At 59.4% G+C, this 14,259-nt stretch overlaps 1 protein-coding gene across 8 annotated transcripts in view; it reads left to right on the top strand.

Moving 5' to 3' along the window:
• Nucleotides 1-14,259, top strand: part of DOT1L (DOT1 like histone lysine methyltransferase) — a 54,518-nt gene that overhangs the window by 26,094 nt on the left and 14,165 nt on the right. For all 8 annotated transcript variants that reach the window (XR_003511908.1, XM_027547114.1, XM_027547113.1 and 5 more), the window contains 9 exons: nucleotides 4,753-4,808; nucleotides 6,500-6,579; nucleotides 10,750-10,818; nucleotides 11,251-11,357; nucleotides 11,557-11,598; nucleotides 12,353-12,463; nucleotides 12,550-12,784; nucleotides 13,232-13,345; nucleotides 14,022-14,113. Coding sequence is in view for 7 of the 8 variants with exons in the window: in XM_027547114.1 (XP_027402915.1) it covers nucleotides 4,753-4,808; nucleotides 6,500-6,579; nucleotides 10,750-10,818; nucleotides 11,251-11,357; nucleotides 11,557-11,598; nucleotides 12,353-12,463; nucleotides 12,550-12,784; nucleotides 13,232-13,345; nucleotides 14,022-14,113 (906 nt within the window). In the remaining variant the exon portion in view is untranslated. The remainder of the gene's footprint in view (nucleotides 1-4,752; nucleotides 4,809-6,499; nucleotides 6,580-10,749; nucleotides 10,819-11,250; nucleotides 11,358-11,556; nucleotides 11,599-12,352; nucleotides 12,464-12,549; nucleotides 12,785-13,231; nucleotides 13,346-14,021; nucleotides 14,114-14,259) is intronic.

Below are 14,259 nucleotides of genomic sequence, written 5' to 3'. Positions count from 1 at the left end.
TGTGATTCCAGAGGTTGTCCTTGTTGCCTCGGGGAATAGAATGGTGCCTGTGATTCCTGGGGGTGGGTGGCCAGCAGGAGAGACAGGGTTTCGGCCCTGGAGCCACCTGACTGGTTCTCCTTTCAGGGATGGCACCCTCAGTATTGATGTGAAAGTCCAGTCTCAGCTCACCTGGATTTAAGATATCTCATAGGTGGTCCTTGATTGTGTGGTTCATCTCTAGGCCTGTGGTTTCTTTTGGGGTGATTCTCAAGGGGTGTGAGGTCTGGTCTAGATTCATCTCTCTCTGAGTGGACGTCCAGCCATCCCATGCCATCTGCTGCAGAGACTGCCCCTCTCTGCTGAGCCATCTCTGTTGTGTCATCAGCGGCCATACTCAGTGGGTGCTCTGCTCTCCTCCGTTCCACGCTGGCACCCCCCCATCCCCACCCCCACCCCCGGTCTGCTCTCAGCAGCCCTGCCACGATAGCATCGTGGGAGTCAGCCCAGAGTCCAGTAGCTTCAGGCCTCCAGCCTCATTCTCCGGCCTAGGAGGTGAGCCGTTGACTTCGTACGCGGTCTGTTAACGGATGATGAGGCCTTTATCTGCAGCCTTGCTGTAGTTGCTGGTATTACTTCTGGGTGACTGTTGTTGTGGTTGTTGATTGTTTTCGTTTTTCTCCATAGAATAGAAGATTTGAAGGTTGAGCTAGCCTTCCAGGCCTGAGGTCAACCCCATCTGGCCTTGGGAATGGCTCCTTTTTGTTGTGGGTATTTGCAGCCCAGGGGGATACTGGTTTCCTCCTCTCCTGAGTCTGACTTTGGCGTCCAGGTGATGCTGACCCCATGTCGGGAGGTTAGCCATCACCCTCTGCTTCTCCCTGCTTTCCCTGGGCCAGGACTTGCCCATCTGCAGTGTGGGCCCAGCTCCCCTCCCCTTTCTCTTGGTGGGGTTTCTCACAGGTTTCTTCCCCTCGGTGAAAGGTGAGGGGTGTCACCCCTGGCCCCCATGTCCTCCCACGCCTGCAGTCTTCTAGTGTTTGTTGCTCAGGCTGAGGGAAATTAGTCCAGTTCATTTCTGTTTCCGAGAAACTTCTGTCCTGTCCCCAGTCCCACTGGTATGCTGATAAGAGTTCCTGGATGGCTTGCCGTTTTCCTAAGGCCTCACAACCTCCTCAGAGAAGGCGATGGCACCCCACTCCAATACTCTTGCCTGGAAAATCCCATGGATGGAGGAGCCTGGAAGGCTGCAGTCCACGGGGTCGCTAAGGGTCGGACACCACTGAGCGACTTCACTTTCACTTTTCACTTTCATGCATTGGAGAAGGATATGGCAACCCACTCCAGCGTTCTTGCCTGGAGAATCCCAGGGACAGGGGAGCCTGGAGGGCTGCCGTCTATGGGGCCGCACAAAGTCGGACACGACTGAAGTGAGTTAGCAGCAGCAGCACAACCTCCTAAAACGCAGGTCTTTAAAATTATAAAGTGCTTCTTGCTTCTGATGAGAGGGCCAAATGGTTGAAACATGTGATGTAAAAGCCTGGTTGATTCAGTCCCCAGAATGCCCCGTGGACCCACAGCAGCCTGCGGTGCTTGATTCACAGTGTGGTTCTAGCTGCTGGCACAACACCCACGGCTGGAGGCCAAGGCGAGGGTGAAGCTGGTGGGCTGCCTGCCTGGTGGGTCGCTGCTCCCTGCCCCCTCTCTTGGCAATGTCGGGAGGCAGTGCAATGTGAGAGGAGGGTGATTGGGAGATGGTAGCATGTCAGCTGGTGCACTGGCGGGGCCCCTGCGTGGAAACCTTGTTCTCTGCCTCCTGAAGGCCAGGCACTCATCAGGGCCCTGCTCTTAGGCCCCACGAGGTGGCTGCGAGCAGAACTTGGCTCTGAGGACTCTTAAGTCGTGGCTTTGGCTGCTGTGTCTGGAGCGGCAGCCGGCAGTGCCTCTGGTGTCCAGGCAGCCCCACTCCAGGAAGGCGTGGTGACAACTCCGGCCCAACGCCTGGACTTGGCGGGAGCTTGCGTGCTAGGTCTGGGGAGGCCCTCCTCGAGGTTCTGTGTGGCTTCGAGCAGGTGCCTGGTCAGCAGGCAGAGTCCTGCCTCCATCACTTGATGATAGACGAGGGACAACAGACACCCTAGCCTGTGTGTTTACTTGCGGGCGCCGGAGCCTCCTCCTGGGTCCCCCCTCCTGTTGAAGCCCTGGGCCCTCTCTGTGCCCGGCTTCTGCCTGTGTCCCCAGCACGTCAGGGTGCCCCTTTGCCTGGGGACGTCTGAGTGACCGCATGCCATTGGTGCCTGGTGGCAGGCCTGGCACAAGCAGGTAGTTCTAGGAAGTGCCGCTGAAGGACGTGCCCCCAGCCAGGTGGCAGCGTGGACCCCAGTGGGCAAGGCTGCCCTCGGGCTGGTGCAGTCAGGTTGGCAGGGATCTGGTGCTGCTGACAGGCCGCCCAGAGCACGAGCCCTGCCCTCCTCCAGTGGCTGTAGCACACAGCAGCTCCGAGGGACTGGCTGGCAGTCGGGCACTGCTTCTGAGCCTGTGGCTGTTCCAGGGCAGGTGGCAGGGTGACTGAGTCTGGGGCAACTGTCGCTGGCTCCCACCCTGTGGCTTTGGGTGGGGCCTCCCCGGGGCCCCCCGGGAGGGAGTGCTTTCTGCAGGGGGAGCATGTGCGCCGTGTGGTGTGGGTGGTGGCCATAGGCGGAGGCCTGTGGTGAGGGGGCCTGCACCTGCCCTGTCTGGTTCTCGACCTGGAGCAGGGACACACCGGGGGTCTCCCTGGTTGGGGAAGGGCGGTCACACAGGGCAGCCCTCATGCCGGTGTGGGGTGGGGCCATACGTGACCCTCCTCCCCGCACGTTCCTCTGCAGCTGGAGGTCTGGGCCAGCTGGGCCGGTCACAGTCCTCAGTGGGGGCGACAGGAAGGCTGTGCTTATCTTCCTGTCACTGTTAACTTGGGCACGTGGGCCCCAGCGACACAGAGCTGGCCCGGTCAGTCCCTGTCTTCAACCAATTATGGCCTGCCTGTGCCAAGAGGTGGTAGGTAGCCAGGTGGCCAGGCGGGTGGGACAATGGCTGTTTTCTTGCCTTGATCGTGAGGCCACCTCGGAGCAGTGGTGCTGTGGCTTAAGTGGTTTTCCTTGGGTGGGTGAGCCCCACAGAGAGGAGCTGCATTAGGCTGGGCTTGAGGGAGCCCGGGACACAGCAGTCGGCTGTCCTCACCTATTGGTGTGTTAGAGACAGGACAGAGCAAATAGAGGAAGGAGGCAGTGGATGAGTCCCAGGACCAGGCATGAGCTTTTAGTAGGGCTGAGCTCCCTCAGACAGGACGTGACAGCACCAGTGACGTGCAGTCCCCGGGGGGCTCATACAGACCCCGTGCCCAGATGAGACGTAACGGCACCGGGGAGGTGTGGTCCCCGGGGGCTCACACAGACCCCATTCCCAGAGTTCTTTCTGGGTGCCGGTCATGCCGGTGTTGCTACCTACCGTGGCCAAGACCCCAGACTCCAAGAGGATGTGAGGTGTTTGCACGGACTGTGTGGGAACGCTGAGCACCCTCCCCAGGACACAGCCCTAGGCCTGCAGCATGAGATTTCTCCTGCACAGCATCACAAGGATTTTGAACTTGAATCGGTGCCCAGCCCCACTGGGCTGTGTGCAGGGAGCATTGGCAAACTTGGGAGACCCAGAGATGGATGCCCTGGACATGGACAGCCCTCCGCCAGCTCCCGGACCCTTTAGGATGGCCGCTTCTCTTCTGCCCAGCAAGGCTCGGCCCCTCCCACGCTGGGTGGTTTCTGTGTGCAGGGAGGGTGCTGAACCCGCAGCTGCTCTGCCTGGGCGCTGCCCGTTGGAAGGACCTCTGCTGGGTGGTGCTACCCCATTGCTGCCTGGAGGGCCTCCCGGTCACCTGAGGGCACTGGTGGGAGTGCAGACGGGGGCCCGTCAGCAGTCACCCCCACCTGCTCCCCCGAGGTGCTCTGCCTCTGAACTTGCCTGTTCTGGACATTTCCCATCAGTGAAATCACATCCTGTGTGTTCTTCTGTGTTTGCCTCTCACTGAACATCATATTCTCAGGGTCCATCCACATGGTAGCGAGTGCCAGGGCTTCTGAGGAATGCTTCTGGGTGTGGGGGGATATGTGTGTATCTGCTTGTCCATCAAGCAACACGTGCACTGTCCACACCTGTGCTCCGTGGACAGAGGTGTGCGGATGTTCCTGTGGGTGGACACTGGGAGTCGGATGATAACATTTTTTGAAGAATCATAAAATCAGATTTCTTGGTTTCTGAAATGTTACAGTTCTGGACAACGAGGTTAACGAGACTTGTGTTGTCTCAGATGCACTTTGGCCTCAAGGCAAAATGAAATTAGTCCTCTGAGGGAGACAGTAGTGGGAGCAGTACTGGAAACATCAGGATGCCCCCGGCACGGGGAGACCGCCCACAGCAGTGTGGGTGGGCGCTGGGCTGCACCCGGGCGCCCTGATGCTGTCACAGCCCTTGCAGTCCAGCTCTGTGGCACACGGTCACCCTGAGGTGCCCCCTGCTGGCCATGCGTGGACATGGCGTTGGGACTTTCCAGCACCTTTTCCGGTGCTCTAGCAGCTGTGTCCGCGTGCATGGTCAGCCTGTGGCTGTGACCCTGGCCTCTTCCAAATCCTCCCAGTCAGGGCCTCTGATCATTCCATCTCTTTTTGGGGGGCAGACGGGGGTGGGACACAGAGGCAGCGAGACCCCAAGTGATGGGTTGTCCCTCTTATCTCCTTTCAGCTGGAGAGGGGGGACTTCCTCTCGGAGGAGTGGAGAGAACGGATTGCTAACACAAGGTACAGCCGGGGCCTGGGGGTGGGGCCGAGGGGCCGGGCTGGCAGGGGCGATGTGGCTTTCCCTCCCTGAGGGTCACACCAGCAGACAGGGCCCCGCCCCCCCGGCTCCCTGGGCTGGACAGCAGCAGCCACCGCCACCTGTCCTGAGCTTGCTGGGGGCCCCGCCTCTGTGTCCCTTGAGCTGGAGCCTGATCGGCACCCTCCTGGCACTGGCCATGGGGCCGTGTGCTCGTACACCTAGTGGCTCCCCGGGCCTCAGTGACCAAGGGGCGAGTGTGCCACGCGCTCTTGGCTCTGACCAGGGGAAGGGGTCACACTCGTTCTCTCTGACCTTGCGCACTCGCCTCCCCCTTCCTTCCACATGTGCTTGTTGCAGGGTGCCCTGAGCCCCGTCATTAACTTCTCGCTTACAGAGGTCTGACCCCATCTTTGATCTCAGTGAGGACGTCTTCCCTGAGGCGGGCACACTGTCCCCCTTTTCTCGAGAAAACATGCGGGCTTGAGGTGTCCCCCTCAGTCTGAGTGTGGTGACTCCGTTGCAGCTGCTGTGGGGCCTTTCCTGTGGGGCCCTGCAGCTGTATCTGGGCTCCACAGTCATGGTCATGGCGAGGAAGAGCTGGCTGAGGGGCCTACTCCCCAGCCTTGGCTGCCTACTGTCCACCTGGCCTGGAGAACCTCAAGGCCCCGGGCTCTGCCAGCTCTCCAGACGGCACCCTTGGCACTCTGCTTCCAGTCAGGGTGTCCCCCTACAACCTGCTCCTCTGTGCTGAGGGGCCTCATCCCCACTTCCACAGGCCTCAGAGCTGCCTTGTCTCCTTGCAGGTGACCCCAGTCAGAGCGGCCCAGGCTCTGTCCTGGCTCATGCCCTCTCCTGGCCAGTGCCCTTGAGACCCTGGCAGCCAGCCAGTCTTGTCAGGGCTCTGCCCGTCATAACCTCACCATCCCTGCTCTTTTTCCCAAGTAGGGGCTGGGAGAGCTTAGCCACCAGCTGAGGGCTCCCACTGCCACTCTCATAGCAGTCAGTGTGTCGTCGCCCTGGTCAGGCCCTGTGACTGTCCTTTTGCCGAGATTGAGGAGGAGCAGCTTGGGGCCGGCAGGCAGCTGGCTACTCTATCACATTCAAATGAGGAGGGAAACCCAGGTTGGGGGGGATCCCCCATGTGGACAGGAGCCGGGGGACAGAGGATGGCCAAGGGATGGGGGACCCTGGGTGGGGCAGGAGCCCCCGACTGCCTGGTGGTCATCTGCAGGCAGAGCTTCTCAGGCCCTCAGACGCCAGAGAACATTGGAAAAACGGGAAGCCTGGGCCAGGCCTCGCCTCAGAAAAACTTTGTGCTGGGCCCTCAGGTGGTGGGCTCCCTTCCAAGTGTAGCTCAATGGGTCTGTGCTGCCTTCCTGCCCAGGCAGCCTCACCCCTGTGTGCTCATGTGGCCCAGCTTGTACTGCCCATGCACCAGCCTCAGGGATGCCCGTGTCGGTGCAGGCCTTCCCCAGGGAGCCAGCAGCCTGCTTGTCATGGGACCTGGCTGCAGGGTCTGTGTTGGCGGCACCCAGGGCAGCCGTCACACCCCGTGGGTCCTGAGCCCGTGCCCCCGCTGCGGAGGAGGTGCGGACAGCGCTGCGGTGGAGGCGCTGCAGCTCTGTGCGTGTGCACGCAGAACCCGGCACTCAACTGGAGCATTGTTTTGCAGTGTTGTATTTGTGAATAACTTTGCCTTTGGTCCTGAGGTGGATCACCAGCTGAAGGAGCGGTTTGCAAACATGAAGGAAGGTAATGTATCCCTCTCCTGCTCTGCGCATCCGTTCTGCATCCATCCTACGTCCGTCCCACGTCTGTCCCGTGTCCGTCCTGCTTGGGCCATGTAGCAGAGGCCTTCATCACGTATGCTGGGGTCCTGACTAGCATCCTCTGATCCAGCCCCAGTGGGAAGGCCTCGGGGGCGGGAGGGAGGGGTTTGTCTGTCCTTCTTGATGTCACCTAGGTTGCTGGCAGGGTGCCTCCCAGCTCAGCATGTGCAGTGAACAGAGCAGACCCCACCACTGCTTAGGCCAGAGCTTGCAGCTGCCTGGGAAACGGGTGGGGACCTGGTTAGCAGGGGAGTTGCAGGCTGTCCACATCATCTGGGTTTCCCGTGGACAGTGCGTAACTTCTTAGTTCAAGGATGTCCTGGGCACTTAACTGTGTGTCTCATATTGGAACTTGACCAAGTGGAAGTTCAGCCTGGGGGTGCTGGGGCTGCCCAGACCAGCCCTTTGACTTTGCTCAGGCCTTTCTCGTGTCTGGACCCTTGAGGCCTGGCTGGAGCCCCCCGCCACTTCCCCCCTCTCTGTTACTCTCTGTCCCAAGGCCGGGTGAGACCAGATGCGCCCAGGAGGGGACCTCACCTCTCTAGTTCTGAGTCTCAGAATCGCTGTGGGGCTGCTGGGCACAGCTCTGGAGGGAGAGATCATGAGAGCTTGAAAGCTGAGCTTCCATTCTGATTCTGAGTCAGAGTTCATGTAGTCTTTAGGAAGGGTGTGTGCTCCCTGTGTGTGTGAAAGTGTGCAGACTTGGGGCAACATGGGTGGTTTTATGGAGGGAGTGTTGATGGTGTCTGGTTAGAAGCTCATGGGGGATCTTGACAGTCCACATGGAGGCCGAGAGGAAGGTGCTGAGGCCGAGTTCTTGCTTCTGACTCTGCTAACCTCACTGGACTCCCCTCCCTCCTCTCCCCAACCTCTTCCTCTCCCCTCGCCACCCTTCGGAAACGCCAGGTTGTTGGATCTTCTTGTGTCCCAAGCGCCTCCTCCAGCCTGTGGCAAACCTGAGCAGGGCTGTCCCCAAGTGGGGACTGAGAAGCCTCCAGACCACTGAAGGTACAGGGAGCAGGGATGCAGCTGCATCATGGTCTTGCGATGCTCAGGTGCAGCAGTCCATGGGGCATCCCTTCACGGTGCCCAGGGCATCCTGGTGCCTGTGGAGCATCACACCCATGAGGACTGATGTTCATTTGTATTCTCATCACCACCGCTGGGTCCCTGGGGAGTTGAGCTCTGGCTCAGGGTAGGAGAGCAGGTCTGGCATGTTCAGGAAGTGGGGATGGAAGAGCTTTTCCAGTCGTGACCCAGGACAGCAGGAGTCCCCTGTCCTGGAGGGAGGCCTCGCCTCACACGGGCGGGCACCCTGCCCTGCCTCCCTCATCCCCCACGTCCCTGTCCCCGAGGCTCCAGGGAGACCCCCATGTCCTCCTGAGGTCCGTGGCTGGGAGAGAAGCAGGGTAGGTCCTCCATGTTTCATCATGAAACATGTCAAGCGGACAGAGAGTTGAAAAGATCACCCAGCATAGAAGCAGTTTCCAGCTGCCCTCAGCACTGCCAGCTGCATGTGTTTGCATGCGTGTGCAGGTGAGGACAAGCCTGAGCGTGCAGCAGGGGTCGCTCCTGATGGTTTATGGGAGTGAGTGCCTTCCCCCAGCCCCAGGCTCCACCCAGAGAAGAGCTTGATTTGCCATCCTCCTAGCTGGCCCAGGCATCTATCTGGCTGTGGGGTCCCATTTTGTAGCCTTTGGGCCTCGGGGCACAGCCCCTCCATTTGGACACTGCCCACTGGGCATCCTGAATCGTTGTCTTATGGAATGTCACCTGGGGTGCACTGGTTCCTCACGGTCTGCTTAATCTTGCCCTCTGCACCCCATGTCCTGAGTTCTCGGGTGTCACACATGCTTGGCTCCTGGCCCCTGGTGGGAGTGGGACTGCCTACCAGGCCCTCCTGTCACCTGGAATCTGTGGCCCTGCAGTGACATGCCCACAAAAGTCCTCTCAGCATATCCTGTTGGCCCTGAAAACTTGCTTGGGCTTTCTAATTAAAGCATCCTGGAACGTGTGGGCTTCACTCCCTCCCACTCCCCGGCCCTGCTCTTCAGACGCCCCCACGATGCCTGGGGGAGCCCCCAGACTCTGGCCACAGTGGCTGCTTAAATGTGCACCCAGCTGGCCGGGGACCTGTCATCACCGCCTCCTCACGGGGTGCCAGAGGCCAGGCTGCTGCTGGGGTGCTCTTTGTGCCTGGACAGTCAGGAGCATGTGAGCATGTGCTGAGGGGCTCATCCTGACCACTCCACTTTCCTGGTAACATATTTCTTTCACTTCTTTTTGGTAAGTTTATGTATTTTGTCCGTGTTGAGTCTTTTCTGCTGCACAGACTTTTCTCTAATTGTGGCCAGCGGGGGCTAATTTCTAGTTGTGCTGTGCAGGCTTCTCAATGCTTTGGATTCTCTTGTTGCAGAGCACTGGCTCCAGAGCACATGCTCAGTAGTTGTGGTACATGGGCTTAGTTGCTCCGTGGCACTTGGGTTCCTCGTGGACCAGGGATTGAACCCATGTCGCCTGAGTTGACAGGCAGATTCTTAAAAACTGAGCCATCAGGGAAGCTCCTCTTTGACATTTATTCTTGGTTCTTTATTTCTTACACTGGACAGTTTCAGTCCTTCTTGCATTGATGCATTTAGAGACAGCGTTTCATACAGGGTAGGGGGAAGCTTTTGTGCTCTGAAGGTAACATCACCAGTCACAGTGATCTCTCTGCATAGGCTTCGAGTCCTTGTGGTTTATTCTTTTCTCTGCAGTGATTTGCATGCATGCCAGGACTTCACTGGAAAAACTTTGCTGTGTAGCCATTTCTGACTTGAACCATTCCCATTATCGCTGTGTGGGGTCAACCCCTGATTCTCCTCGGGTTCTGTCTGTGTGGATCAGGGCCCGGTTCTCCTCGGGTTCTGTCTCTCTGGATCAGGGCCTTGTTCTCCTCAGATCTTGTCTGTGTGAATCAGCGTCCGGTTTTCCTCGTGTTCTGTCTGTGTGGATCAGGACCCGGTTCTCCTCATGTTCTGTCTGTGTGGATCAGGGCCCGGTTCTCCTCATGTTCTGTCTGTGTGGATCAGGGCCCGGTTCTCCTTGGGTTCTGTGTGGATCAGGGCCCAGTTCTCCTCGGGTTCTGTCTGTGTGGATCAGGACCCAGTTCTTCTCAGATCCTGTCTGTGTAGATCAGGATCCGGTTCTCCTTGGGTTCTCTCTATGTGGATCAGGACCCGGTTCTCCTTGGGTTCTGTCTGTGTGGATCAGAGCCCAGTTCTCCTCAGGTCCTGTCTGTGTGGATCAGGATCCGGTTCTCCTCGGGTCCTGTCTGTGTGGATCAGGATCTGGTTCTCCTCGGGTTCTGTCTGTGTGGATCAGGATCCGGTTCTCCTCGGGTTCTGTCTGTGTGGATCAGGACCCGGTTCTCCTCGGGTTCTGTCTGTGTGGATCAGGACCCGGTTCTCCTCATGTTCTGTCTGTGTGGATCAGGACCCAGATCTCCTCATGTTCTGTCTGTGTGGATCAGGATCCGGTTCTCCTCAGATCCTGTCTGTGTGGATCAGGGCCCGTTCTCCTCATGTTCTGTCTGTCTGGATCAGGATCTGGTTCTCCTCAGATCCTGTTTGTGTGGATCAGGACCCGGTTCTCCTCAGGTTCTGTCTGTGTGGATCAGGACCCGGTTCTCCTCAGGTTCTGTTTGTGTAGATCAGGACCCGCTTCTCCTCAAGTTCTGTCTGTGTGGGTCAGGGCCCAGGTCTCCCTCAGGCTTTGTCTGTTAGTATGGTTCAGGGCTGGTTCTGGTCTGGCTCAGCTGCATAGTGCAGACAGTGTGGAGGACCCCAGCTGGCCCACCCCGAGCCCCAGGGCTGTGGGGCTGTGAGCACCTTTGCAGGAAGGCAGTCAGTGCTCCAGGCCAGGGCACTCAGATGCCGCTTAGTTTGGCTCTCACTGGGAGCAGATGACGGACTCACAGTGTGTCCTCGCTTCTGGGTGCCGGGGGCTCTTTTTGTGGACGCTTTTGCACCCCTCTGCTCTGATGTCATCAGGCTCTTGTTTGCATCGCGTGCTGGTGTCCTCAGGGCGGCGCTGATCCCTCTCTGTTTTCCAGGTGGCAGAATCGTGTCCTCGAAGCCCTTTGCGCCTCTGAACTTCAGAATAAACAGTAGAAACTTGAGTGGTAAGAACGCTTGTGTTGCCAGATTCTTAACATGTCTGATTGTCAGGACCTGCAGCGACTTAAAGCAGGATCCCCGCCAGCAGAGGTGACCTGGGGGCATCCTGGGCCCAGCTCCACTCACTCCATGCAGGATCCCCCATGTGACAGCCCCTGATGTCCCCAGACATAGCCCTGGTCAGGGCTATAGGGGTGAGAGTCTCGGGTCCCATGGGAGAGTGACAGCGCCCCTTGGGGGCATGTACAGGGCCTGGGCATCCTTGCAGCCGCCCTGGCTGTCTCATTGGACTCCGAGACTTTCAGAGCCCACGCTGCGGGCTTGTCCCCACCCTCATCCTTGGCTGAGGGCCTGGGGGAGGGAGGGCCATGGGCACCTCCCAGGCTGGTGGTTGGGACTCCCAGGCGTCCCCTGACCCATGGGCCCATTGTGCACAGACATCGGCACCATCATGCGCGTCGTGGAGCTGTCGCCGCTAAAAGGCTCGGTGTCATGGACGGGGAAGCCAGTCTCCTACTACCTGCACACCATCGACCGCACCATAGTGAGTGGTGCCCGAGCGCCCCTGCCCTGCCTCTCAGCTAACCTGGGGTGGGGGCAGAGGTTGTACTCCCACCCGGACCACCGGGGTCCGGCGCGTTTTCCCTGGGCACGTCACTGCCTGGGATTGGTGGGTCTGGAATATGGCTTTCATCTTGCAGGATTTTCCACCGCTAATGAAACTTTTTCTTTTCCATTTTTAGCTTGAAAACTATTTTTCTAGTCTAAAAAATCCAAAACTCAGGGTAAGTTTGTCTGTTTGCCCTTGACCTACAAGCCTGGTTGCTGCTGACCAGGGCCCAAGGGACCGGTCTGAGGGTCTGGATTCGGGCCTGGGCACCAGGGGCCCCTGGCTGTGACAGCTTTGACTTGAGCAGTTTCAACAATTTGGGGGAAAATAGGTTGATAATAGGTTGAAAATAGTTAACATTTTGAAACGTTTTGCTGCCCCTTGGTCTCTGTCAGTTTGTCCCTGAACCTTGTGGGATGTGTGTCCCAGTGTCCCAGCATCTTTCTCTTTGGAGGCTCAGACGAGCCTGTGAGCCTGGAGGAGCCCCCAACCCGGGCCCCTCCTACCATGATAGGACCTCAGGTCACAGTGTGGGGACTACCACCCCATCCAAGACAGAATGGCTTCATGGGCAGCACTATACTCCCTGCTGGTGACCCAGGGTGTCCCTCAGTCCTCTTCATGGACAGAACACCCCCAAGTGGGGAAGCAGCTGTGGGGACCTCAGGGAGGCCAGGCCAGGCCGTCCAGCAGCTCCTCACTCTGCACCCAGGCTCTGCCTTCAATAACTTTTCCTTGTGATCTGAAGGCCGCTGGGGTCCTGGCAGAGACGGGGTGTGGGTGTTGTTTTTCCTTGCACCATCATCAAGGGTGCAGATGAGCAGAACCTGGCTGACCACCCCTGGGAGCCTGAGCTGTGGGGCCCCTGGAGGCAGGGGGGGTCCCCTCAGTGCCTGAACTTCAGGAGATGCCCCCTGCCTGCCCACCAGGAGGAACAAGAGGCAGCTCGGCGCCGGCAGCAGCGGGAGAACAAGAGCAACACAACCACGCCCACCAAGGTGCCCGAGAGCAAGGCAGCTGTGCCGGCGGACACCCCCGTGGTGAGCCCCCACTCTGGTCGGGGAGGGAGCCAGGCCGCTCTCAGAGCCCACACCTCTGGCCAGTCCTTCATGTGGGTTTCCACCAGGACTCTGGTGCTGAGGAGGAGAAAGCCGGGACGGCCACTGTCAAGAAGCCATCTCCCTCCAAGGCCCGGAAGAAGAAGCTGAACAAGAAGGGCCGGAAGATGGTGGGTCGGAAGCGTGGGCGCCCCAAGAAGATGAGTGCCACCAACCCCGAGCGCAAGCCCAAGAAGACCCAGAGCTCACTGGACCTGCTGCACGCCCAGACCGCGTCACGAGCGGCCTCCCCCTTGCCGCAGGGTGAGCCCCGCCCCCGTGCTGTGGGATCCCGGGAGTGAGTGCCGTGGGGTCCTCGGGCAGAAGCTGCTGTGCCACTGTCGTGGGCGTGCTGTGTGGGTACGCCCAAGCTCAGCCTTCCTGAGGGAGGTTCCACCTGAGGGAGGTTCCACCTGAGGGAGGAACCACCTCAGGGGTCCCCTGGGCCATTAGTGTGGTCAGCTTGACCCAGCCATGAGGACCCAGCCATCTGCCCGGGAGCAGGTCCTAGGGCCTTGGCTTCCCACACTCCTGGTCCTGGCAGGAGGCTTGGCTCAGAGTGAGTGGCCAGGTCACGAGCATGTACAGCTCAGCATCTGGTGGTTGGGGCTGTGGGAATTGTGTTGAGTCCTGTTGTTGGGGCACTGGGGGCTCTGTAGTGGCCTTCCAGGCCCCATTTATGGAGTTGTGACCACTGCTGTGTCCCCGCAGACGCGCACAGGCCACCTCACAGCCCATTCTACCAGCTACCTCCCAGCGTGCAGCGGCCTACCCCCGAGCAGCTGCTGCTGGCACCCACCCCGCCCGCACTGCACAGGCTGCTAGGTGAGCACCAGCCGGGCCCATGGGTCAGGGAGGGTGAGCAGCAGCTGGTCTACATCCCAACAGGAACCCCATGCTGTGCAGCCGAGCACACCACCTCCAGGGCTCAGGCTCATCCTGCCAGGGGACTCCTGGGTTCTGGGATCACCAGGGCCCATGTGGTGGTCTGAGGCTAAGGTTCTGCCCCAGGGAACACTGGGCCACCCTGGGGGCTCCTGGCATTGAGTGAGTGGGCCAGGGAGGCAGCTCCACCCCTCTAGAGGATGGCCTCCGTGTCCATGGTGCTGAGATCCCGCGGGATCAGACCCCGTTCTGCCAACTTGAGCTCACACTCATGGGCAAGGGTGGGCTGCGTTGAGATCACTCAGCTCTAGAAGCTGGGTGAAGGAAACCCTTTACAACCTTGGGAGCTATTAGTTTTCTCAACAGCAGTAGCATATGTTTACCAAGAAAACTGGCAGATTAGCCAACCAGAGCCACACGTGTGGGAGAAAGGAAACATGGGCTGGTGATGGCAGGAGCTTCGAGGGGCCCCAGGAGGGGGCGACCCCAGGTGGGGGCAGAGCTCCGGCCCCACCAAAACCCTGTGGGGCCTGCATGTGTTCATGAACCCGACCCCTGCCTTGAGCCTCGGCGGGAAGCTTCCTGTGTTGACATCCAGTCTGTTCTCTCCTTGCAGAGTCCTTCAGGATTCAGTACCTACAGTTCCTGGCATACACGAAGACCCCTCAGTACAAGGCCAGCCTGCAGCAGCTCCTGGACCAGGAGAAGGTGCGGCCCCCATGCTGCCAGCCAAGTTCCCGGGAGGGTGGGGGCCACTCATCCCCCACCTCAGGGCCCGATGGCCCCATGGTTGCAGCTGGCCCGGGCCCTGCTGCGATGGCTGAGGCGTCCTCATCTGGGGACAGTGTCCCCCA

The sequence above is a fragment of the Bos indicus x Bos taurus genome, chromosome 7, assembly GCF_003369695.1.
Source record: "Bos indicus x Bos taurus breed Angus x Brahman F1 hybrid chromosome 7, Bos_hybrid_MaternalHap_v2.0, whole genome shotgun sequence".
In the NCBI taxonomy this organism is placed as follows: domain Eukaryota; kingdom Metazoa; phylum Chordata; class Mammalia; order Artiodactyla; family Bovidae; genus Bos; species Bos indicus x Bos taurus.
The sequence above is the reverse complement of the archived record's forward strand: the minus strand, read 5'-3'. Positions and strand labels throughout refer to the sequence as shown.